This window comes from Schistocerca serialis, chromosome 2, assembly GCF_023864345.2.
Source record: "Schistocerca serialis cubense isolate TAMUIC-IGC-003099 chromosome 2, iqSchSeri2.2, whole genome shotgun sequence".
NCBI lineage: Eukaryota > Metazoa > Arthropoda > Insecta > Orthoptera > Acrididae > Schistocerca > Schistocerca serialis.
The window spans coordinates 789544552-789572390 of record NC_064639.1 but is presented as its reverse complement, the minus strand read 5'-3'; the positions used below and the strand labels follow the sequence as shown (position 1 = coordinate 789572390).

The 27839-nt window shown below is 42.7% G+C and overlaps 1 protein-coding gene across 1 annotated transcript; it reads right to left on the bottom strand.

Moving 5' to 3' along the window:
• Positions 1–2771: 2771 nt before the first annotated feature.
• On the bottom strand, positions 2772–6059 carry LOC126458015 (cuticle protein 21-like). The gene is made up of 2 exons (XM_050094796.1): positions 6035–6059; positions 2772–3311 (listed from the first exon to the last, which is right to left on the bottom strand). Exons 1-2 carry the CDS (start codon positions 6044–6046, stop codon positions 2871–2873), a joined length of 453 nt encoding a protein of 150 aa, XP_049950753.1. The 5' UTR covers positions 6047–6059; the 3' UTR covers positions 2772–2870.
• Between the last annotated feature and the right edge of the window lie 21780 nt (positions 6060–27839).

The window sequence follows — 27839 nt, the reverse complement described above, 5'->3', positions numbered from 1 at the left end:
AGTTTACACCTCTATCCATACAAAATCCAAATGCGGCAACCCCTCAGCGCCGCTACCATTGCTGCACGAGAGACATTCGCTAACGATATAGTGCACAGGATTGATGACGGCGATATGCATGTGGGCAGCATTTTGTTTACTGACGAAGCTTATTTTTACCTGGACGGCTTCGTCAATAAACAGAACTGGCGCATATGGGGAACCGAAAAGCCCCATGTTGCAGTCCCATCGTCCCTGCATCCTCAAAAAGTACTGGTCTGGGCCGCCATTTCTTCCAAAGGAATCATTGGCCCATTTTTCAGATCCGAAACGATTACTGCATCACGCTATCTGTACATTCTTCGTGAATTTGTGGCGGTACAAACTGCCTTAGACGACACTGCGAACGCCTCGTGGTTTATGCAAGATGGTGCCCGGCCACATCGCACGGCCGACGTCTTTAATTTCCTGAATGAATATTTCGATGATCGTGTGATTGCTTTGGGCTAACCGAAACATATAGGAGGCGGCGTGGATTGGCCTCCCTATTCGCCAGACATGAACCCCTGTGACTTCTTTCTGTGGGTACACTTGAAAGACCAGGTGTACCGCCAGAATCCAGAAACAATTGAACAGCTGAAGCAGTACATCTCATCTGCATGTGAAGCCATTCCGCCAGACACGTTGTCAAAGGTTTCGGGTAATTTCATTCAGAGACTACGCCATATTACTGCTACGCATGGTGGATATGTGGAAAATATCGTACTATAGAGGTTCCCAGACCGCAGCGCCATCTGTTGTTGAAAATTGTAACTACTGTAATTTCGAAAGTTTATCTGCCTGAAAATGTACTGTTGTCCCAAGCATATTGCAACAAACGGTGTATTTCTATCGCTGCTCGTTTAGTTTTTATTGCCGTTTCAAATATACCGGTAATTTTTGAAACACCCTGTATATTCAGAACACAAGCGATGGAACACAGCATCTCCGAGGTAGCGCTGAAGTGGGTATTTTCCAGTACGACCATTTCACGAGTATACCGTGAATATCAGGAATCCGGTAAAATATCAAATCTCCGATATCGCTGCGGTCGGTCGGAAAAAGATCCTGCAAGAAGGGATAAACGACGAGTAAAGAGAATCGTTCAGCATGAAAGAAGAGCAACCCTTCAGCAAAGTGCTGCTGATTTCATTAGTTGGCCATTAACAAGTGTCAGCATGCGATCCATTCAACGAAATCTCATCAATATGGGCTTTTGGAGCTGAAGGCCGCCTCGTGTACCCTTCACGAATGCATAGGACGAAGCTTTACGCCTTGCCTGGGCCTGTCAACACCGACGTTGGGCTGTTGATGGCTGAAAACATGTTGCCAGGTCGGACGAGTCTCGTTTCAAATTGTATCGAGTGGATGGACGAGTGCGGGATGGCACAACGTCACGAATCCACGGACCCTGCATGTCACCAGTGGACTGTTCACGCTGGTGGAGGCTCTGTAAGGGTGTGGGGCGTGTGTGGTCGGAGTGATGTGGCACCCCTGATATGTCTAGATACGACTCTGATAGGTGACACGTACGTAAGCATCCTGTCTAATCACCTGCATCTCTTCATGTCCATTGTGCATTCTGAAGGACTTGGGCAATTATAGCAGGACAATGCGACACCCCACACGTCCAGAATTGCTACGGAATGTCTCCAGGAACACCCTTCTGAGTTAAAACACTTCTGCTGGCCGCCAGATTCATCAGATATGAACATCATTGAGCATATCTGGTATGCCTTGTTACATTCCGTGTAAAAAAGATCTCCACTCCGTCGTACTCTTACGGATTTATGACCAGCCCTGCAGTATTCATGGTGTCACTTACCTCCAGCACTACTTAAGACATTAGTTGAGTCCATGCCACGTCGTGTTGCGGCACTTCTGCGTGCTGGCGGGGGCCCTACACTATATTAGACATGTGTACCAGTTTCTTTGTCTCTTCAGTGTGTTACTTTTGTAAGTATCTCTTGAATAATATGAAAACCACACCCTTCAGCGCAAACGTGTCGCAGTACAAAATTAAACTACGTTAACATTCGTACAAAAAAACTCCTATTCGTTTTCTCACTAGGACTAACAGTTCGCGCGAAGAGAGCGCGAGAAAGGTGAAAATATTGCGCGACGTGAATCTGCTCTAGCTCAGGTAGTTTTTGTAGGAAAATTTGAGGTAGTTTCCCAACGACGTGATAGACCACAAGTGTCCTGCATCAGATTGCACGTCTCAGCTTTTTCTACACTTTAAACGAAGACTAAGTAGCTTTTGTTGATGTTCATCTGATATCCACCTTTCAAGACAGTCTCCATTGCATTCAGCTTCTCTTCCAAGTCCATTGTTGTCTCTGAAATAATTACAGTGTCATCGCCAAAGCCCAAAGTTTTTATTCCTTCTCTCCGAACTTCAATCCTACTCCAAATTTGTTTTTCGTTTCGTCACTACTTTGTCAATGTACAGGTTAAATAACAGACGACAGGCGACAATCCTGTATCACACCTCTCTCAACCACTGCTTCCCTTTGCCTTTGAATAATGCAGAAAATAAATAACAATGTATGTTAAATGTGTCCTGTCTCTGAAAGCCTTTGGAATACGGCATATGTCCATATGAAGTTTTTTTGTCAACAATCACTATCGCTAACGCTATCACCCCTCAAAGGGTGTACCTTTCCTCCTGACTCTCTCTGTATGTATTTTGCGTAGCAAGACAAAACCATATTTCATCTTAAAAGGAAATTAGTGTTACAGTAGAGAGAAAAGACGTTTGTAACTGTTTTTATATTACACATTCCAGGTACGCTGATAAATATGGCTTTGTACATAGTATTTATATGAATACATGTTGACTGGAGAGATTTTTAATGCAGGTAGGCCTTTCCGTAGGCCAGCGCAGGGGCGGCAGCGATGGCGGGGGCGGCGTGCACGCCGGCCTCCTTGTGCACGACGGCGTTGAAGCCGTTGACGGGGTCAGCCGTGTAGTCGACAACGCGGATGGAACCGTCGGGCTCGGCCACGCTGTAGCTGCCCTGGACGACGTCACCGTCGCGGGACTCCTGCTGGCTCTTGGAGTCGCCGGTGATGGCGTCAGACACGCTGTACCCGTAGCTGTACTGCGGGTACGGGTCGTACTCGGCGGCGACGGCAGCGGGGGCGGCGGCAACGGCCCTCACAGCGGGGGCGGCGTAGGCCACGGGGGCGGCGTAGGCGCGGGCAGCGATGGCAGGGCCGGGGGCGACGACGGCGGGGGCGCCCAGGTAGCCGGCGCGGGCCACAGCCACGAGGGCGGCGAGGACGATCAGCTGCGACAGAGAACAGCACATCTCAAAATACAGGTCAATTACTTCAAGTTCCACGTCCTTAATCACAGCTCTTCTAGTGATTCATTCATCTTAATAATACATCCCGCGTTTGTGCGGGATGTAAGGAGCCACCAATATTTTCCACGTAAAATGGTTTCCAAAAATGTAACAGAATACGGAACTAAGTGATAAGATACATTAAGCGTCCGCATGCGTGCATGTCCCAAGGAACATTGCATAGTACTTCATAACAACACAAACACAGCAATAGTGTAAAAAAAACAGGACATTCGAAGTCTAAAATACCATGTTTCCTAGAGTCGCTCCTCGTATACGTCAAGACTTATCTTCTGTAAACACTCTCTAAAAGCACATACACCACCGAGCGAGACTACAACAATTATGACATCGAAGTAAAAAGTAACAGTGCAAATTGCAGTTAATTAATTGTTACGTTCTACCTATAGTAGTGCTGGAAGCAGAACGTAAATAAATTGCGTATGGATAATTACCTTTTGTCTTCTTATCAAACGCAATCGCTGAAGAACAAGACGTTGGGAAATTTCTTTCCGATGAAATCTCCTCTGATATGACACTCTATCTGATGTACAGACTACAGCTTTTGTCTAGAATTTCGTCTCGAATTTGAATAGTTCACTCCACGTCTGTCTCCTAAGAAACCACCTGTCTTCTACCACACGGGATTACTCAGTGCTATTTGTAATAATAATGTTGCTGACCATATAGCGCAGCGATAAATTTGATACTTCACTTACTAACTTCATAACTACTTTCTTTCGATTTACGCTGGAACTGACAGAGTAAATATGTCTCCAATAGTACAGGTAATATCTTGAGCACATTTATCTGATTATCGTTACACATGAAGCAGGATAACAAAACTTATTATGCCTACTATTTGGTTGACTTACTGATAGCCATTCTCAGTAACGTTTTTTGCCCACAACTAGCCTCAGGTAAAATTTGTATATTTCTCTAACTCATTGTTTTCCTTCCGCACACATAACGCCTTCTGTGTTCGAAAACAGTCAAATCTACTAATGAGGAACATTGTAATATTCTGCGCTCATTCCGTAGTTGTTGAAGTCAGATCTCTTCGTGACAGTCGTATAATTAGGGTATAGGTAACTCGTAACATTCATATATTGGAAAAAATATTCATTTTGTTTTGCACTTATTGGGAATGTTTATTTTTGACTCATTCAGTCTGCTACGAGTGTAAAATATTTTCTTTAGGAATTTTATTGCCTATATCGTCAAAGCTGCTCGCGTTTTTGATTAAATCATAATGAAGAATATTATTCAAATGGTTCAAATGGCTCTGAGCACTATGCGACTTAACTTCTGAGGTCACCAGTCGCCTAGAACTTAGAACTAATTAAACCTAACCAACCTAAGGACATCACACACATCCATGCCTGAGGCAGGATTCGAACCTGCGACCGTAGCGGTCGCTCGGTTCCAGACTGTAGCGCCTAGAACCGCACGGCCACTCCGGCCGGCCAAGAATATTATTCGATGTTACATTAAATCGGTAACATTTCAACACTGCTAGCTTAACGATACTTCAGAATGTGTACACTTCCCGTAGTTAACGCAGTGGACTCGAAGTAGTGTTCAAATACACGTTCGGCCATACTCATTTAGACACAGTGGTTTACTAGACCACTTCCTAAGAATTCTAATTTTTTCGACAAGGACATGGTTCATAACTTACGCCGTTCGTGATCAATTCGAGCTAAACTTTTATGTCGCCAGATTTCTAGAATTTACAGCTGTGCTACTATATTCATTTGGTTCGCTTATATCACTGGAGCACCAATTTTTGTATTATTGCTTATCTGCTACAGTTGAAGGCCCAATTAGAAATGCTAATGATCCACGTCTCTGAGAGTAAAGAATGAAAGTATGGTATCGTAGTAATGTCGATCGAGTGATGAGGAAGCGTAGAAACTACCGAACCAGATGGAGCGATAGTTAGCACACTAGAGTCGCATTCGCGAGAATAACAGTTCAGATCCGCTTCCGGCTATCCTAGTTCAGGTTTTCCATTATTTACCTAAAGCGCTCCGATCAAAGTTCGGGGTAATTCCTATGAAAGGGTAAGGCCGATTTCCTTCCCCATCCTTGCAATAATCGGAGCTTTTGCTCTGTCTCTAATGACCTCGACGTCGACGGTACGTTAAACCCTAATCTTCCCCCTTCCTCCGTAGAAAGTAAACAATGGTGTGTAAAATCAGAAATCATGGTTCATTTATCCACTGGAAAACTTAATAATGAACTCCGCCTACTCTCTTATCAGAAGAGTTATACCAAGTCACTTTGTTTTTATGAGTCATGATTTCATCATCAGGGTCTTAGTTCTTACGTAAAAATCTTCATGACGATGTCAACACGCCAGAAACGCATATATTTGGAATTTGTTATTTCCTTTTGTAAAGTCACTATAGCTACAATGACATTTGTATACAGCAGCGAAATATTAGCAGTCACCTGTGTCTGAAGGCTACCGTAATCAAACAAAGCTCCGCAAGAAACACTCTTAACTATGTTCACCAATTTCGTCGTAGATCATTCCGCAAGTGACAGCTGGTTACGATGCTCAGTATCTAAATGTGTAGCACAATTTAGTGTATGAGTACATTAAAGTGACAGCACTTCATACCAAGTGACTATCAGCACATGACGGTTCAGTGTCTCACCTTGCAGGCCATGTTCCCGGAGTGGGTCTTCAGCGTGGAGTGCCGACCCAGCTCCCGGTCACGGCTTTTATACCAGCCTCGCCGGCTGCGACCCCGTCAGACAGGATTCGAACAGGGGCTGCCGGGCCCTTGCCAAATCACATAAACAACCGATGGGGCGTGTGCCAAAGCGATATTACACACGCCTAAAATATAAGTCGGCTGACCCAGTGCGTCACGAGTGTGGCTGCAGCAGTCACGTATATAAGCGTGCATTCATTCGTCGTCGTGCAACTTATGACTGGGTGCCTACGTATGAACATTTCTTGTACTTCGGTGAGGTACGCAAAGCATCACGTCACTTCAAACAAAAGTTTCAAAGTCCGTGAAAGTACTTTGTTAGAGTATTTTCTAATTTAAACTTGACATCTAATCCGAAAATAAATCAAGAAACCTATCATTTACTCCTTCATTCAGTTGATAAAGTATCTGAACAAAATACAAAACCTTAATTAACAACCTGCAAACATCGCTTTGAAGAAGCAGCGCATCGTATCACCCAGTCAGATTTTAGAAGTACATACTGCGTTGTGTCTCGAAATACTTTGGTGAAGCGTTTACGAAGACTCACATTCTCTGAAAATCTTCTTCGTATCTCTTTGACATTGGACTGCACTAATGGTAGTGAAAACCTACTGCTTGTGCGTAGTACACAAAGACGATAGCGAAAGCAATCCGTAAAAAAAATAAAAATAAAAAGTGTAATAAAATATTTAACAACTGTTTTTCACTAAACATCTTAACAGATTAAAATTATGTGCCGGTCGGGGCCTGGGGCACGATCAATGTGGGATGTACGACGAACATATCCACACATCCGTTAGGACAGTAAAGCGAAATCTGGCGTTAATGGGCTACAGCAGCACACGACCGACGTGAGTGCCTTTGCTAATGCCACGATATTACCTGCAGTGCCTCTCCTGGGCTCGTGACCATATCGATTGGACCCTAGACTACTGGAAAACCCTGGCTACGTCAGATGAGTCCCGATTGCAGTTGGTAAGAGCTGATGGCAGGGTTAGAGTGTGGCGCAGACCCCACGAAGTCATGGACATAAGTTGTCCACAAGGCACTGTGCAAGCTGAGGGTGGCTCCATAATGGTGTGGGCTGTCGTCATATGGATTGTACTGGATCAACAAGTCCAACTAAACCGATCATTGATTGGCTATGGTTATGATCGGCTACTTGGAGACCATTTGCATCCATTCATGGATTTCATGTTTCCAAACAACGATCGAAGTTTATGGATGGCAATGTGCCTTGTCGCCGGGCCGCAATTGTTTACGAGTGGTTTGAAGAATACTGTGGACAATTCGAGCGAGTGATTTGGCTACACAGATCGCCCGACATGAATTCCATCGCAGATTTATGGGACATAATCGAGAGGTCAGTTCGTACACAAAATCCTTCATTGGCAACACTTCAGCAATTATGGAATGCAATAGACGGCTCAATCATCGCTCAATATTTCCTCAGAGGATTTCCAACGATTTGTTGAGTACATACCACGTGGAGTTGCTGCACTATGCTGGGAAAAATGAGGTCCGACAGGAAATTAGGAGGTATCCTAAGAGTTTTCTCTCTTCAGTGTACATCTATAACAATGAACTTATCATTTTAGGACCACAGGGTAAGATGTTCACAAAGATGATAGCGTCAGTCATCAGGGTGCATCCTACAGATTAGACATATATCATTGCTTCATCTTTACAGTTTAGCAGTTAGTTGAGAGCTTTACAGTACCTAAAAGGGGTGGCGACGGATTTGTTTACTGTGAGACTTGTTTTAAGCTGGTCAGTTACGTTCTTAATTTCTTTGGTACAGCATGGAGTACTTATGATTTTTCATTTCAATATACTCTTTTGCTTTAACCCTTGAACTACCCATACTAATCTCCTGAGCTGCTTCAAGTAATTCGTTATTGGCTACATGACTGGTATCATTTCTTATTTGCCTGTTTTCTTCAATAATAGAGTCCTGAAGCTACTACAATAATGTCCTGGTTTATCTTTTAACTACTGTCCTTATAGATTCAATGCTTTCTCGATGTCTTATTAGTACCATACTTTATTGTTTTCCTTGAGGAAAAAGCTGTTAAAGACAGATAGAAACCCATCTATAAATACATTAAACTTGGAATTGAGATCTGCGTAAATCACTCATCTTTCCTGTCAGCGTCCTGTAAAACTGCCTTGGAACTATTTGTTGCCTGTTTTCTATGATTCCACTTCAGTGCAATCATATGAGGTGTTTGGTATAGATAGTTGTTCATCATCATAGTCCGAAACGCAGTTCACTACTTGACAACCATTTATGACCGTTTAGGAGGGGACTTCGAAAAGCAATTTAAACATTATTATAGCTAGCCAGGGAACTTTTATTGAACCCTGCAATGCTGCACAACATTTAAAAGTGACACAGATACTTGATATTGTTTTTAACAGGGCCACCAAATTTCTGCAAACAACAGATACGACGGACCGCTTATATCAGCCGTCTTAAATTACCTTACCTAGAGATCGCGCAATGTAGGCACGATCATGATGGGAAATTACATAGACAACATAGAGGGCAACCACTGTCTGGACAATAGGGATTTTCCATGTGTTAATAGAAGCTGACGTATATTGCAGGAAGTACAATGTTAACAAACCTCCAAGGCCCTATGGAATCCTTATCAGAGTCTATGCTGATTTTGAGGCTGAGTTAGCCTCTCTGTTAACTATAATCTATCGTAGATCCCTCGAACAAAAATCTGTGCCCAGCAGCTGGAAAAAATCATAAGTCGCACCCATTTACAATTAGAGTTGTAGAAGTGATCGACAGAACTACCATCCATTATCATTGAAGTCGAATTTTGCACATTCTGTGCTCAAACGTATTGAAGTATCTCGAACCAAATGACCGCCTCTATCCCAGCCAGCATGGATTCCGAAAACACCGATCATGTAAAACTCAACTCGAACTTTTCTCACACGGCATACTAAAAGCTTTAGATCAAGCGACTCAAGTAGATGCAGCTCTTCATGATTTCCGAAAAATATCTGAGTCCCTACCGTATCGACGCTTATTATTAAAAGTATGATTGTGTTGGGTACCAAGCGAAATTTTAGACTGGACTGAGCATTTTCAGGTAAGGAAAACGCAGCAAATTATCTTGTATGCAGAGTCATCAGCAGATCTATAAGTAACTTCGGGTATGCCCCACGGAAGTGTGTTGCTACTCTTGCTGTTCATGTTGTATGTTAATGGTTGGCTCTGAGCACTATGGGACTTAACATCTTGGGTCATCAGTCCCCTAGAACTTAGAACTACTTAAACCTAACTAACCTATGGACAACACACAACACCCAGCCATCACGAGGCAGAGAAAATCCCTGACCCCGCCGGGAATCGAACCCGGGAACCCGGGCGTGGGAAGCGAGAACGCTACCGCACGACCACGAGATGCGGGCATATGTTAATGACCTTGCTGGCAATATTAATACTAACCTCACACGTTTTACAGATGATGCAGTCATCTACGACGAGGTACTGTCTGAAAGAAGCTGTTTCAATATTCAGTCAGACCTTGAAAAGATTTCAAAGAGGTGCAAAGATTTCAGCTTGCTTTAAATGCTCAGACATGCAATACTGTTTCCAGAATGAGATTTTCACTCTGTAGCGGAGTGTGCGCTGATATGAAACTTCCTGGCAGATTAAAACTGTGTGCCCGACCGAGACTCGAACTCGGGACCTTTGCCTTTCGCGGGCAAGTGCTCTACCATCTGAGCTACCGAAGCACGACTCACGCACGGTACTCACAGCTTTACTTCTGCCAGTATCTCGTCTCCTACCTTCCAAACTTAACAGAAGCTCTTCTGCGAACCTTCCAGGCTGTGGCTAAGCCATGTCTCCGCTATATCCTTTCTTTCAGGAGTGCTAGTTCTGCAAGGTGGTGGACGTCCGCAGCTGGTGAGGGGTGCAAGAGCAGCCGGCGGCGAAGGGCGGTCAGTGCTGAGTAGAGATGCTCTCTACCAAGACTACGATTCGGTCGTTTTCTCCTGGTAGTATTGGTAGCAGTGGTAGGGAATGAAAGATGTATAACAGAGAAGCTTGGAGCTCACGACTTCTCTCTGTTATTGTGTTACTTCCTTTGTTTTGGGCATAATTAAAACCACACAACATTTAGTGTAACTCCATTGTGTATTCTATATCCTTACAAAACACAAATTTCGTTTTATAAGTAATAAAAATTAATTCATCGCGTAACTTTTGAGTTTTATGCAACCAGAGCAATTACTTTAAATGTAAGAACAGTTTACATCCACAAACGTAAAAAGTCTTTATTATTATGGTTTTTTTTTTGGTACTAAGTAGGACGTTCTTCATCATGATTAAAGGCGAGAGTTTCCTGTTATTACTTAGAAGGGCGAAGTGGTTTATGAACAACAGGAACATGTTTTATATAAGCTTGACGAAGTACCGAACTGCTTTTTCATACGTTTTTGTTTTTTTAGTTTTCATCTTTTCTGAGGAAATTACGTTTTCTGGCCATATATGTTAAAATAGTTTTTTTTCCTACGACATCCCTCTATTAGAAGTTACATTTTTGAATAAAGCCTGAATTAAATACTGACAATTTCAATTTTGCTTTAAACACCCTTTATTTTTAAGTAACGGGCAAAACTTTCCACAAATTACGCTGCCCTTTATGCCCTGAAGAGCCAAAGAAACTGGTATAGACACGCGTATTCTAACACAGAAATATTTAAACAGGCAGAATACGGCCCCGCGGTCGGCAACAACTGTCTGGCGCAGTTGTTAGCTCGGTTACTGCTGCTGCAATGGTAGCTTATCAAGATTTAAGTGAGTTTGAACATTGTGTTATAGTCGGCGCACGAACGATGGGACACAGCACCTCCGAGGTAGCGATGGAGTGGGGATTTTCCCGTAAGATCATTTCACGGATGTACCACAAATATCAGGAATCCGGTAAAACATCAAATCTCCGACATCGCTGCTGCCGGAAAAAGATCTTGCAAGAACGGGACCAACGACGAACACAGTGACAGAAGTGCAACCCTTCCGCAAATTGCTGCAGATTTCAGTGCTGGGCCATCAACAAGTGTCAGCGTGCGAACGATTCAACGAAACATTATCCATATGGGCTTTCGGAGCAGAAGGCCGACCCGTGTACCCTTGATGACCGCACGACACAAAGCCCTACACCTCGACTGGGCCCGTCACCGACATAGTATTGTTGATGACTGGAAACATGCTGTCTGCTCGGACGAGTCTCGTTCAAAATTGTAACGAGATGATGGACGTGTACAGGTATGGAGACAACCTCATGAATCCATTGACCCTGCATGTTAGAAGGGGGCTGTTCAAGCTGGTGGAGGCTCTCTAATGGTGTGGGGCGTGTGCAGTTGGAGTGATATGGGACCTCTGATACGTCTAGATAGGACTCTGACAGGTGACATGTACGTAGGCATCCTGTCTGATCGCCTGTATCCTTTCACGTGCATTGTGAATTCCGACGTACTTGGGACACCCCACACGTCCAGAATTGCTACGGAGTGGCTCCAAGAACACTCTTCTGAGCTCAAACACTTCTGCTGGCCACCAAACTTCCCAGATATGACATTACTGAGCTTATCTGGGATGCCTTCCAACAGCCCTGCAGGATTCATAGTTCATGGTGTAACTTCCCTCCATCACTGCTTCAGACATTAGTCGAGTCCATGCCGTGTGGTGCTGCGGCGTTCCTGCGTGCTCGCTGAGTCCCTACACGATATTAGGCTGGTATATCAGAAAACCAGCAACCACACCGCTCGGCATGCGACTTAGTTTAAAGGGCTCCGTATATGCTGAATGTTGAAATTTTCAATTTTTTTTCATTGATCTCAATCTACAGAATTTCCCCTTTAAAATGATATACACTGAAGAGTTAAAGAAACTAGTACACCTGCCTAATATCGTGTAGAATCGCTGCGAGCACGCGGAAGTGCCGCAACACGACGTGACATGTACTAGACAAAATCTAAAGTAATGCTGGAGGTCATTGACACCATGAAACCTGCAGGGCTGTCCATAAACCCATAAGAGTGCAAAGGAGTGGCAATCCCTTGTGAACAGCACCTTGCAAGACATGTCTGGGGAGTTTGCTGGCCAGCAGAGGTGTTTAAACTCAGAAGAGTGTTCCTAGAGCCGCTCTGTAGCAATTCTGGGCTTGTGGAGTGTCACATTACTCTGTTGGAATTGCCCAAGTCCGTCGCAATGACATGAATGGATGCAGGTGACCGGACAGGATGCTTAAGTACTTGTTACCTGCCAGAGTCGTATCTAGACGTATCAGGGGTCCCGTATAACTCCAACTGTACACGCCCCACACCATTACAAAGTCTCCACCTGTTTGAACAGTCCTATGCTGACATGCAGGGTCCATGAGTCATGAGCTTGTCTCCACATCCGAAAACGTCCTTCCGCTCGATACAATTTGAAACGTGACTCGTCCGACCAGGCAACATGTTTCCAGTCATCAACATTCCAGTGTCGGTGTTGACGGGTCCAGGCAAGGCGTAAAGTTTTGTGCTGTTCAGTCACCAAGGGTACACGGGTGGGCCTTCGGCTCCGAAAGCCCATATCGATTATTTTTCGTTGAATGGTTTGCACGTTGACACTTGTTGATGGTTCAGCACTGAAATCTGTAGCAATTTTCGGAAGAGTTGCGCTTCTGTCACGTTGAACGATGCTCTTCAGTCGTCGGTGGTCCCGTTCTTGCAAGATATTTTTCCGGCCACGGCAATGTCGGAGATTTGATGTTTTACGGGATTCCTAATATTCACGGTACACTCGTGCAAATGATTGCACGGGAAAATCCCCAATTCATCGCTATTTCGGCTCGTGCGCCGACTATAATACCACGTTCAAATTCACTTAAATCCTGATAACCTGCCATTGTAGCAGCAGTAACCGATCTAACAACTTCTCCAGACACTTGTCTTATATAGGCGTTGCCGACCGCAGCGTCGTCTTCTGCTTGTTAGCATACCTCTGTATTTGAGTATGTATGCCTATACCAGTTGCTTTGGCGCTTCATTGTGCGTATTAATTCCTTACTTCTGGTTTATTAATTCATTTAATCATAACATTGTGTGAGCATCACCATTTTCCAAGAATCTGAACGAAGAAAGTATGATTCGTCAGTTACGTAGGAGATGGGGATTCAAAAGCTTTCAAAGCAGCTGACGAAGAGAAGCCGTACGGAGAAAACGTTGATATCACTAAACCGGAGTGCATAGGTCATGTACAAAAGCGAATGAGTACGAGGCTGCAACGACTGAAAACTGCATGCAAGTGAAAGAAAATAGAAGATGACAGAGGAGTAGGTGTTAAGAGTAGACTCACAAAATCTGTCGTAGACAAAATCTAAAATTATTATGCTGTGGCCATCAGGCAAAATGTGAGTAGCGTAGAAGACTGTGAGGAGCGTAGATGATATGAGAAGAACTGTATGGGCAGTTTTGGTTTTCCTATTTTGTAAATCTCAAAGAATATAGAGCCTAACTTACACAGAAAAATGTAGACAGTTTCTTATTTTGATGTCAACTTTTTTCAGAAATAAGTATTATCTTAAAAATAACCGTATTTATATAAATCCTTTTGTTAAAATGGTTAGAAACTTGTAACCTACAAGCCACATTTTTTACAAAATTTTTATTCCCAAAAGTTTCTGCTTAAGGAACTCTTTCACACGAACAAATTTTACATTGTTTAAGATAGGGATTACCAACCTGCTCAGACTCCCATAAGACGAATAAGAACGTACAATTAATTTGAACATAATGGAGAGAGACGAAAGTGATAAAAAGAACATAATATAGACCCAGAATGAAGCCAGAAGTGATAAGTCAACTGATGAGACTGTAAGGAATGAGGTAGACATGGATGTATGTGACAATACGTCAACAGAACCGTAGATGGAGGGCTTGAGTAAAAATAGTAACAACTGAGGAAGAGGGGCCACCTGACTGGTTTCGGGAAATGACAAGGATCCTTTGAATATTTAGAAGTGATATAAAAGCTGATTACCAATCTCTTAAGAAATACCGTGAATCTAAATTGGACTAAAATATTAAAGAGTTAAGTAAAGATTTAAGTGTGAAGTTCTACTCCGGTATTGCTGTGCTGAAGACTGATAATAACGAAATGAGAGTAAAGTTAGAAGCTAATATGTCGAAGTTAGATAATTTAGAAACTAATTATGTAATTTTAAAATCGGATATGGAAGCCTGCATTCAAGGAATCATATCGAAAAAACAAATGAATTAAAAGGGGAAATCATTCACAGAGTAAAGGCCGTGAAAACGCAGGTATTATCCCTTAGGAAGACTAAGCAATGATTGAATGAAACGCTGGAGGAAGTCAAAACCTACAGATTAAATAATGTTACGGGTGTAAAAAGGGGGTCAATTCGAGACTCAGGAATTAAAATTACATAATTTTTCACCCTAGGACCCGTCAGGTGAGCTACATCTAGTGATATGCGTAAAGTCATTTTAAGGCACAATCCATTCAGGATGAATAGAGGGTAGGAAAAGTAGGTCTGGATTTGGTTTCTTCGCCATATGGGGTTTTATACACCAAGAAATTTATAAGACCTTCGATGAGTTTCAGATAACTTTCAAAAATCGTTTCTCATTACAGGGTGTTCAAAGCCGGTTAAGTCTCGAAATATTAGACCCTGGGAGCTATACTAATTAGTATGGCGGCCTGCGGCCTTATTTCGCAAGGTATATGAATCTAGTGAAATATTTGAATGATCCTCTAAGCTGCAAATACGTGGCACGAATATTAGTAACTCGTCTACCCTACCATGTCAAAGAAAAAGTTATTACTAAAGATATAAGTCATACTCAAGGGTTATTGAACTGTTATGAAATACTATATACTGCAAAAGTCACTACTAATATTTTATTAGGACAACATTTTTCGGCAGCATGCTGCCATCATCAGGTGCAGTTACTGTTATCCGATGATTGCAGCGTGCTGCCTAACTCGACGCGCTAATAAAATGTTAGTAAAATGTGACTGTTGCAGTGTATATTACATCACAAAAATCTTACAATACAGTCGTAGTCCTAAAATAACATTCATGTAACACGTATAAATTTAAGTTGTTGGATTAGTTGGACCAGTTAGGTGGTTTGGAGAAGAGTAGGCCCAACACAGGGTTCCAGATTGTATGTTGAGTCGTAATGGACTTTCCTGGGAGCCTGGTCAGAGAAACCAATGTTCGAACAGAAAGACATGAGCAACGATCACTATCAGCCTGACGGCTTACCAGGAAATTGTGAAGGAGTATTAAATAATAAATCATATACTAAAAAAATAAGCCGGCCGCGGTGGTCTAGCGGTTCTAGGCGCGCAGTCCGGAACCGCGCGACTGCTACGGTCGCAGGTTCGAATCCTGCCTCGGGCATGGATGTGTGTGATGTCCTTAGGTTAGTTAGGTTTAAGTAGTTCTAAGTTCTAGGGGACTGATGACCACAGTAGTTAGGTCCCATAGTGCTCAGAGCCATCTGAACCATTTTTTTAAAAAAATAAATTTCAGGTGGGCAATAACGATTATCGAATTCCTGGAGGGGAGTGTTACGATATGAAAGGAAGCAGGAAAACTGGGGCGAGTGTCACTGTCCCAGACAGTTACGTCACTACAGCTACAATTGAAGAGATTTTCGGACCTCAAGGAAGTGGCGTGCGAGCTGTATGTGGGGTGGAGATGGCCTGTGTATATTGCCCTGACCCGGAAGAAGAGGGATGCGTTTCCTGTAGAGTCGACGGGAGGGGAACAAAAATGTCACGAATGGTGTGTGCGTGGGGGAGGGGAGGGGGCGGAGATTGTCCTTACTAAAATCCCGATCGCATGACATGAAACAATTATTTAGTTACGTTAATCACATTATCACAAAATTCATTTATCTTGTTACTTACCTGAGGTGAAATTGCTGTTTCCTTATCTCGGTACTGTTAAAGAGCTGTCATTGTTAAGGTGAGAGGTAGCTCACGTTTGGATTGGAGTGCGCCGCACATTCAGTTGTCAAGAATCATCTGTTAGGTTAAGCCAGTCAAAGACGATCGCTGGATCTACGACCTAAAACGTGGTAAACCATTAGCGCTGGGTAATCACGGGATTGCGATAAATGCTACCAGGGCATAGCAAATACGATGAATTACATTATTTAATGACCTTATTTAACTTTTGTGGGAGGGAAGGATTATTTAGTTGCGGACATAGTACGTTTTATTTGGAAGCCACACCAGTATTAGATTATATACCAAAGGTTGTTGCATTGCATAGTGTTGGTTACTACTGAATATTTAATTAACCTTATAATTAAGTTCCTACTGCGAAGCATTTGAAGTATTAGATAAATGTTGGAATTAGCCAATGTAGTATGTTGGACGATGTTTTCGTGGGAGACTACACCAAACACGAGTTGATTTAAATTTTGTGAAAAAGATTGCGATTACAACTACGTTAGGAATTATTTTACATTATTTGTCTATTGTGTGGTAGTGTTAAAAGTAGCAGTGAATAATGAAGAGTGACTTATAGCATTGAGAAAGGGGTTCCCAAACACTTACGCTGATAATGAATTAACTAAGGGAAACGAAATGCCGTAATTACTTAGAAATAAGTTCGTGATTAATTAAAATAATAAGGAATCGCGAATAACTATCATGTAAGCTCATAAATCAATTGATTGAACTAATGATAATCATTGTCGCGAGGCTTGAATAAAATTACTCTCGGTCGTGCCTTTGCTGTTGTTACGTTATCTAACTGATATTAGTCCATATAGAGTTAAAGGTGGAAGCATCAATTTTGTACTGAGCCATATGTGCCTATGGTAACTAACGTTTGCAATTATCTAGATCTGACAGTGTATTTGGCTCGAGTTATGTAAATTATGTTATATATAATCCGTGGAGGGAATACGAATGAGATGGTGGGTAAATCTGCCAGAATAATTATTTTTTTGTTATTGTGACGTAAATATATCGCTACATACTAATATAGTGAGTTACAATGTAAGAAATCAGGAGTAATATAAAAAGTATATTATGGTGTGTAAGACTTGGGTCCCCGGACACTTAAAGCGAATGAATGATCAGATTTACATAAGGAAACGAAATAGCACTCTTAATTTTGTTACAACATGTGGACTTAGGATGTAACGCAGGGATTATCTCGTACCTACACTAAGACTGACTACTGATGAAGAGTATTTCAAATAGAGTGTACATATGACAAAGCATTATGTAGTCAAAACTATCGACTAAAGCGTCAGGGTTCGTTTATTGAAGGAACGAATGCATTGTCAAGTTTATATTCATTGACGCTACATGTCGGTTGTCTCCTGTTTGCTTAGTTACCGTCAGATGTTGCAAAACGGTTGTTCGGCAGCAGAAATCATTTTGTGTTCTCGAGTTTGTGAAGTGTGGGCTCGTGATGACAGTGAAAAGACGTTTCAAGTTGTGGTATCAAACTGATCCTTCTAATGGACGGGACATTCGCTAATGGTATCGACAGTTTGTAGACACAGGAGGTGTGTGTGAAGGAAATAGACCTGGCCGCCCTCGAGTTTCCGACGAAAATATCGCAGGAAGTGAAACCGCTTTCCAACGCAGTCCTACGAAATCAACACATCGTGCCGGTAGGGAGTTACATAGGGCTACAACAACAATTTGGCGTGTTTTGATACGTCGGTGAGTGAATATCTGAATGAAACTCTACCGAGTCGTTGTATTGGTCGTCAAATGGGCGGCAACGTAGGTTGCTTCCTCCACGATCACCGGATTTGACTACCTGTGTCTTTTTCCTGTAGGGTTTTATTAAGGACGACGTTTACGCACAAACACTACCACGGAACCTAGAAGAGTTGAAGAACCGATGAAGTGACGGTGTACCGGCTTATCCGAGTATGGGAGGAATTTGACTGTTGATGTGATACTCTTCGTGTCGTTTGCAGAGGACATAGTGAACATCTGTAATCTAATCCTGAGAGATTCGTAAATATTTGTCCCAAGTTGACAGTTGTATGTCTTACAGTTTGATAAATATACGAGTTCGAAATATGCACATACTTTTTGAAACACCCTGTATGCTAAGAAAGACTAATAATGGCTTCATAAGCGAAAGAATGTAGCTATTTACTATTTATTATTTCTGACTTAATTTAATAGAGTTATGATTAAATTGTCAATACTGTTGACCCCTAAGAATGATGACAGTACTGACTAAGCTGTCACCGAGGTGCTCCGTCTAGGCGCCGAGGTATGTGACCGCTTATATCGTCCGTCTTAAATTAGCTTACCCAGACATCGAGGAGGGTAGGCTCGACTTTATGAGAAGTTACATAGACAGCTGAGGCTGTAACCACTGTCTGGCCAAGGCGGATTTTGCATGTGTTAACAGAAGTTAATATGTGTTGCAGAAAGCGTAATGTAAGTTACGGGGTGCCGCTGCTGGTGAACACATGGGTGAACCGAGTAGCTGGTCAACAGCAGCGTGTAGTCTAGAGCCGGGCAAGGATGAGGCAGGAGCCACAGAGTCAATAACTTCGCTGGCATAGATTGAAGCTATGTGAAATGTTAAAAAAAAAAGTTCTCTTCTGACCTGTACTAGGCTCTGTAAGGACTTTGCACCCAGCGAGACTTGACTTATATTGAATCCAAAAGGACTTGTTTGTAATTGTCATAAATCTGTGATAGGCAGTGTTTTGGGTGGCGCTTTACTGCAATAATTCAGAACAATATGTTTGTGTTGAATTTAACTTGTGGTGACTGTGATTTGTAGTTGAGACTTTAGTGGAGTTCTGAGGGATTGATATCCTATCAATCTGAAGTCAGGATTGAGTATAACCGCCATTATAGAGAGGGAGAACATAGCACCAAAGTTACATTGTGTTTATTCTTAGAAATTGGTGATTTTTACTCAAGAATCGTAACACTCCTGTTCGCCCTTGCCAATGTCTTAGCATTCAGGCAGTGTTTTTCACTAGGGGCGGGATTAATATCGTGAGATAGCAGATATTATGGTGATAATTATTCAATTCTCATATTCGCGTGGCATCTCCCTAGGTCGCTGACCAGTACTCGTTGTGCTTAGTTTCCTATGGGCCAGGTGGTCGACAAACCAAATCCTCCCAAGAATAGTAAGCGCCCGGAGGATATGTGAGATCCACCATACTGTCGGAACACTTTATTAGTCGTTCAGTTCTTCGACTATAGAAATGTGCTCCTTGGTTAGTGAGCCATTCGAGAACCGCTGTGCGAACGTCCTCGTCGTGGGAGATTCTTTGTCCTCCGATCAACATCACCCACGTCTGTGCGGCGTTGGTGAAATTGTTGGCACCGTTTCATCATGGCTAGACGCTACTTGCTTTCGGTCTATATATCGTTAGGGTTTCCCAGTGAATCTGTTTGCAGTTAAAACGTTTTGGCCTCAAGCTTCACACTGTCGCGCGCACTTCAGCTTTGGAGTAGGTTTCCAATCGCCGCGCCGTATCGGTCGTACACTGTGATGCACGTGTTTTCCGTGCCGTAGCAGAAATGTTTCCGCAGGAAACCTGGAACATGTTCTTTCTTCTCACTAAGCGGCACTCTTGTTGTGTAAAGGACTTAGCTTTTGAAAACACGTGTAATTTTCTTTGTGAAGTCCCTACGTGTATCAATGATTAAGGATTTGCCCACAAAAATGTTGTCTTGTCACTGTGGTACTTTTCTGGGTAATTCTGCTGGGAAAATTATCATCAGAACAAGAAGTTGTAAGTGTAAAGTAATATCTCTAAATCGACTCTTTTATCTGATCTTTCAAAAAATTAATGTCAAAATGTCCGTTGGCTATCACTTGCTTTTTTCTGTTTTTGAAGTGTCACAATATTGACTCAAATTTTTGTAACAATATGTTGAGGTATCCCAGTGGAGATCCATACACTGTAATGCCCTTTCCGGTAGCAGCAATTCACAAGCACATGCTTCCAATCGTCTATCTAGACAGAAACTACCGGTGTCAGTAGATTTTATCTAGGTGTCATTATTTACGTACATGATAACTCCTCCTTTCTGCATATTTTCCTCACAAAAAAGAGCTGCTAATTTGTAGTCCTCTATGTTTAACGTATGGATTCCTGTATTTAGATGGTACTCTGAGCAATATAACACTTCAACTTCCTGTTGACATTCTAGATCACATAATCGGATAAGAAGTTGGTAAATTTTGCTCTTTGGTCCTCTAATGTTTTGATGCAGAATGGTAGGGTTTTTCAGACTAGTTTGTTTTACATGTGACGATTTAAAGCAGCCCAGCGGAAGGAGGCAAAAAAATGGTTCAAATGGCTCTGAGCACTATGGGACTTAACTTCTGAGGTCATCAGTCCCCTATAACTTAGAACTACTTAAACCTAACTAACCTAAAGACATCACACACATCCAAGCCCGAGGCAGGATTCGAACCTGCGACCGTAGCGGTCGCGTGGTTCCAGACTGTAGCGCCTAGAACCGCTCGGCCACCCCGGCTGGCGGAAGGAGGCATTCAACGCAAAAATGTTCTTATTGATCAGGAACTCACAAGTACATTAGGAGTCATTCACAATGATTTGCTTAAATAGCAATCGATGCTATACGCAAAATAAACTTACTTAAATCGATTAAAGCTAGAGGGCACTGCTTATAAAAAACAGTCTATTTTTACTTGCCCGCTAAGAGAAAGACTATAACTGATCGTTATAGATGCAAAGTGGAACAAAAATTGTGTGTTAAATGAAACATAACACATCGTTCTATGAATGAAATCATCATCGACGTCAACTAAAATTAAAGAACACGTTAAAAACACTCGGCACGTGCGATGTAATAGTAAGCGTGTTTTTAAATCACAGTGATATTCTTTTGATCCACTTTACGTCAAGAATTAAGACAATCCACTCTCAGGCCGCGACAAATGTTTGTTGTTATGAAAGTGCAAGTCGCTATTTCACTTCAATGTTTCAACTGCTGCTTCAGTGCTTTTGTCTCGGGAATTTTCTACCATTCATCACAATATTTGGAGGATGCATTGCATCATTTATCATCTGTTTCCCAAGGTCAGTGATTTACTGGGCGGCACTAAAGTTTGATCTGATAGAAACCGACCAGGGTCAGCAATTTTTTTTTTATTGACGAATAAATAGAAGGATCTGTTCGGCGTTGTGTGCTGACAATGCACAAATACAGCTTCATATGTTCTGTCTGAAGACTGTTCTAAGAGATGTTCACTACTTTTTTAATTTCTTCTTTTTGCTCTCCTTCTTTCGTAACGTATTAGGGATTGTAGTGTGTTACGACATCCACATTTTATTTTGTTAATTATATTTCCACACCTTTCTAGTCGACGCAGTTATCTTCTTCAAATTGGGCTGACATGTGCAGTATTTTGAACATCGTTCTCACTTCAATATTTCCGTTCCTGTCTATTCTTGTACACCCTGCATCTTTTCCCGTTAAGCTAATTTCTGCTGTCTATGTTCTTTCCTCGTCGATAGATTCCTCCATTCTCTTCTTTGCTAAAAGTATAAGTACTTTTGGTGAACAACGGTCTTCACTTTCTACACAAGCATAATATAAAGTGTTGTGGGCACATAACAGGAAATTTCACAGACGGTTAATTTAGGGAAACGCAAGTAAAATTGCTGGAACTGAAACCTTGCTGCTAGAAACCGATAAAGGCAGTCTCCAGAACGCTTCTGTGACTTGTTTTGTGATCAAAACCAAGAGCGATTAAGTTCACTGATTCGTCTACCACGTCAGGAATTTGAAGAAAGAGCAAAATATTTTCTGACTCATAGATGAAACATTATTTACTCTCTCCAAAAAGCAGCACTCAGTGAGAAAATTAGGAACTATCAGTTACCGAACCTCCAAAGATCCTAAGGCGCGATATACACTCCTGGAAATGGAAAAAAGAACACATTGACACCGGTGTGTCAGACCCACCATACTTGCTCCGGACACTGCGAGAGGGCTGTACAAGCAATGATCACACGCACGGCACAGCGGACACACCAGGAACCGCGGTGTTGGCCGTCGAATGGCGCTAGCTGCGCAGCATTTGTGCACCGCCGCCGTCAGTGTCAGCCAGTTTGCCGTGACATACGGAGCTCCATCGCAGTCTTTAACACTGGTAGCATGCCGCGACAGCGTGGACGTGAACCGTATGTGCAGTTGACGGACTTTGAGCGAGGGCGTATAGTGGGCATGCGGGAGGCCGGGTGGACGTACCGCCGAATTGCTCAACACGTGGGGCGTGAGGTCTCCACAGTACATCGATGTTGTCGCCAGTGGTCGGCGGAAGGTGCACGTGCCCGTCGACCTGGGACCGGACCGCAGCGACGCACGGATGCACGCCAAGACCGTAGGATCCTACGCAGTGCCGTAGGGGACCGCACCGCCACTTCCCAGCAAATTAGGGACACTGTTGCTCCTGGGGTATCGGCGAGGACCATTCGCAACCGTCTCCATGAAGCTGGGCTACGGTCCCGCACACCGTTAGGCCGTCTTCCGCTCACGCCCCAACATCGTGCAGCCCGCCTCCAGTGGTGTCGCGACAGGCGTGAATGGAGGGACGAATGGAGACGTGTCGTCTTCAGCGATGAGAGTCGCTTCTGCCTTGGTGCCAATGATGGTCGTATGCGTGTTTGGCGCCGTGCAGGTGAGCGCCACAATCAGGACTGCGTACGACCGAGGCACACAGGGCCAACACCCGGCATCATGGTGTGGGGAGCGATCTCCTACACTGGCCGTACACCACTGGTGATCGTCGAGGGGACACTGAATAGTGCATGGTACATCCAAACCGTCATCGAACCCATCGTTCTACCATTCCTAGACCGGCAAGGGAACTTGCTGTTCCAACAGGACAATGCACGTCCGCATGTATCCCGTGCCACCCAACGTGCTCTAGAAGGTGTAAGTCAACTACCCTGGCCAGCAAGATCTCCGGATCTGTCCCCCATTGAGCATGTTTGGGACTGGATGAAGCGTCGTCTCACGCGGTCTGCACGTCCAGCACGAACGCTGGTCCAACTGAGGCGCCAGGTGGAAATGGCATGGCAAGCCGTTCCACAGGACTACATCCAGCATCTCTACGATCGTCTCCATGGGAGAATAGCAGCCTGCATTGCTGCGAAAGGTGGATATACACTGTACTAGTGCCGACATTGTGCATGCTCTGTTGCCTGTGTCTATGTGCCTGTGGTTCTGTCAGTGTGATCATGTGATGTATCTGACCCCAGGAATGTGTCAATAAAGTTTCCCCTTCCTGGGACAATGAATTCACGGTGTTCTTATTTCAATTTCCAGGAGTGTATTAATCAGAATGCATATGGAAAAGAACAAGCCATAATTCATTCCACTTTCACCCGTAAATTGAACGTGAAGCGTACACACTACTTTCGACAGAGTAATAAGCATTGTATGCCACGCCTCCCTTACTCATTTTGAAAGCATTATTATGGATACAAATCGAGAAAAAACGTATTTAGTGAACGTAAAGAACATTAGAATGATTCCCACTCGCCTACTTTCCCTCAGGAGTGGTTTTCACTCTTTGTCCCATTCAGTATGTTTCCTCTCCTGTAAGAATATTCATTTCATTTGTTTATGAGTGCACCGAACATAAACACACGCACGCACACACACACAAACACACATCTAAGACCAGTTTTAAGGGAAGTGCTAGGTGACATCGTAAGTCCAATTACGAGAGAAAGAGGAAATGGAAGAGTCAGTGTTGAAGCTCTTTGGCTGTTACAGAAAATGATCGTAGAACAGGCAGATCTAACATAAAATGTATGAGGCTGAATTAATTTATTGTGACATGGTGTACGAAATGTTGACATTAGAAACTAGTTATCGACAACAATAGCTACAAATGTAATGCAGGTTATATGTTTTGGGTATGTGGCTACTTTTAGTACATTTTCAGATTATTTAATAACATAATGACTTCAGTTTAGTAGCAAACATGGTCAAATTACTTATCCACCCCAATTCATGCACTCGGTAAAATGCGTTTAAATTTAACATTGGAAGCAAGACAGTTTTTCTGTTTGCTATAGTACGCTTCACATGCTACTAGTTTTTAATGCTTAATTCAGTTGCAGACCTGAAGGAAATTTTTGTAACGACACATTGCGTCCCTTTCTGACTAACAGACAGGTTTAGTCAAAAGTAATGATTATCGTCTCTTTTCTTTCAATATTTATTTGTATACCTGTGGGTAAACAGTAAAAACTATCTCAACGTTCGCTTTTGTGCTCCAAGAACTTTCTTTTTAATTTGTGTGGAACTCCGGAATATTACGTCTTAAAACGTTCGTGGGTGTAAATCTGTAGATTTACTAGTGCGGAGTTCGAGAATTTTTGAAAAAAACAAAAAATCAAAATCTGAGGTATTCTCTGATAATTATAACGAATATTTCAGTTTAGAGTATTGTTTTCTGGTTGTTAACACATACATGACGTCAACATTCACAATTGGCTCTACAACGATGCCAATGGCTGGGTATTTAAGTACGTAAGAGACAAGGATGTAGTGGACAAAGAATGTTCAGTAGAGGAGGAAAAAGAAGGCGAGACTGCCAAGGAATCGGATATCATGCACATCGAGGCACTGAAATGCGTTATTTATAGACTGCGAGAGAGCCTAGTATCTTGGTACGATTATCAGACTTAGGCCTCTAGCCAGTCCTGTAAGAAAAGTTAAATAGACTTTTTAATTCTATTTTTAAATGATGATATTCGCTTTTAAAGTGCTACAGTCCTTTTATGAAATTACTATATTTATTGAGGAAAAATTAAGGTTTTTCCATATGTGAAAACATGTCCCAAGGTACAACATGGTCCTGTACCTACGAACAAATGTTCTACTGAAATTTAAAAGCGTTGCAATCGAGAAAATCTCGTCACTACAGTATTTAAACTACTCTTCATCTACATGATTACTCTGCAGAGGGTTCATCGAACCACCTTTAATGTACTTCAGTATCGTTCCACTCTCGAACAGCGCACGAGAAAAACGAATACTTAAATCTTTACCTTACGAGCACTGACTTCTCTTATTTTATTATGATGATCATTTGTTCCTATTTAGGTGGGACCCAACAAAGTATTTTCACACTTTAAGGAGAAAACTGGTGATTGAAATTTCATAAGATGGTCCCGCCGTAGTGAAAAAAGCCTTTGTTTTCTTGACTGCCACTCTAATTCGCGTATTACATCCGTGAATCTCTCTCCTTTATTTCGCAATATTACAAAACGAGCTGGCTTTATTTGAATTTTTTCGATACCTTCCGTCAATCCCAACTAATGCAGATCCCACACCACACAGCAATACTCAAGAAGAGGGTGGACAAGCGCAGTGTAAGCAATCTCTTTAGTAGATCCGGTATCTTTTCGTAAGTGTTCTGCCAATAAATCGTAGTCTTTAGTTTGCTTTCCCCACAACAGTATCTATGAGATCGTTCCAGTTTATATTATTCGTAATTGCAGTCCCTAAGTATTTAGTTTTGTTTACAGCCTTTAGATTTGTGTGATTCATCGTGTAACTGAAATTTAGTGGAATCCTTTTAGTGCTGATGTGGATGACTTCACACTTATCGTGATTTAGAGTCAACTGCCACTTTTTACACCATACAGATATCTTGACTGAATCATTCTGCAATTCGATTTGATTATGTGATAACACTACAGAACTATAAATGACAGTATCATCTAGCAAACAATCTAAAAGGGCTGCTCAGATTGTTTCCTAAATAGTTAAATCGTTTATGTAGGTCAGGAACAACAGAAGGTCTGGAACACTTCTTTGGTGAACGCCAGATACTACTTTTGTTTTACACGGTGACTTTCTGTCAGACGACACTCCACAGGCAAGCAATTTAATTAGAAGTCACTTGTGAGGAACGGTGTCAAAGCCTTCCGGAAACCTAAAAATATGGAATCAATTTGACGTCCCCTGTCGATAGCATTCATTACTCAGCGAGAATTGAGAAATAGTTGCGTTTCACAAGAACAATGTTTTCTGTGTCTGTGTTGGCTATTCGTCAATAGGTCGTTTTCTTCGAGGTGATTCATAATGTTCGAGCTCAGTATATGTTCCAAAATCCTACCGCATATCAACATTAGTGATTTGGGTATTTAATTCTGCAGATTACTCATATTTCCTTTCTTAAGTATTGGTGTGACTTTTGCAACTTTCCGATCTTTCGCTACGGATATTTCTACATGCGAGCAGTTGTATATGATTGCTAAATATGGAGTTATTGTATGAGCATAGTCTGAAAAAAAAACGACTAGGTATTACATTATTAGTCTACTAGATACCAATAATCACCACGTGAAATCAAATTAAGCAGATGTATTATCAGTAACCGGTTAGACGTTCGATGCATGTTGAAACTGAATCTGTTGGAAACTAACAAAAACTTCCATTTGCAAGACAGGGAAATTTGTTACTGCATTAAAGAAGCTCACGTCATTTGCAAGTATCACATGTTCCATGGTAAAAGACCTTCTGTTTCAAGATACAAGATTGCGCACGACCGACGTTGTATCTCTTAACTATCCACGTGTTATGTCTTATATAAACAGTTTGAAATATGCATAGCCGTTTACTCACCATAACATTCCGTATCTAAAAAACTGATAACATACACACATCAAAAGACGTTTTGCGTCAGTTCTCAGAACTTCTGAAGATAGATATTGACTGTGGATATTGTACCACACATACAGTCGCTTTGAGTGTTCACAAATGTCACTAAACCCGCCCAAAGATGTAAACAACCATGCATGAACAAAGCCTATCAGACGGAGGGGGTACAACAGACGATCACTTCCAGTCATTCCACCAGGAAGGAGTTACACGGCTCGTGTTACCTGTAGTTTAACCATGCCTAGACGGACAACCTCGCGGTTCGATCGCCTCCGCACTGTTACTTTGTGCCAGGAAGGGCTCTCAACAAGGGAAGTGTCCTGGTGTCTCGGAGTGAACCAAAGCGATGTTGGTCGGACGTGGAGGAGATACAGAGAGACAGGACCTGTCGATTACGTGCCTCGCTCGGGCCGCCCAAGGGCTACTGCTGCAGTGGATTATGGCTCGGAAGAACCCTGACAGCAATGCCACCATGTTGAATAACGCGAGGTCCATCTTTGCAACCACGACACTATGCAACTCGGTACAGATGGGCCCAACAACATGCCGAATGGACCACTCAGGACTGGCATCACGTCCTCTTCACCGATGAGTGTGCATATGCCTTCAACCAGACAATCGTCGGAGACGTGTTTGGAGGCAACCCGGTCAGGCTGAACGCATTAGACACACTGTCCAGCGAGCGCAGCAAGGTTGAGGTTCCCTGCTGTTTTGGGGTTTTTGGGGTGGCATTATTTGGAGCCGACGTACGCCGCTGGCGGTCATGGAAGGCGCCCTAACGGCTGTACGATACATGAATGCCATCCTCCGACCGATAGTGCAACCATATCGGCAGCTTACTTACAAGGCGTTCGTCTTCATGGACGACAATTCGCGCCCCCATCGCGCACATCTTGTGAATGACTTCCTTCAGGATAACGACATGAACCCTATCGAACATGCCTGTGATAGATCGAAAATGGCTGTTTATGGACGATGTGACCCACCAACCACTCTGAGGGGTCTACGCCAAATCGCCGTTGA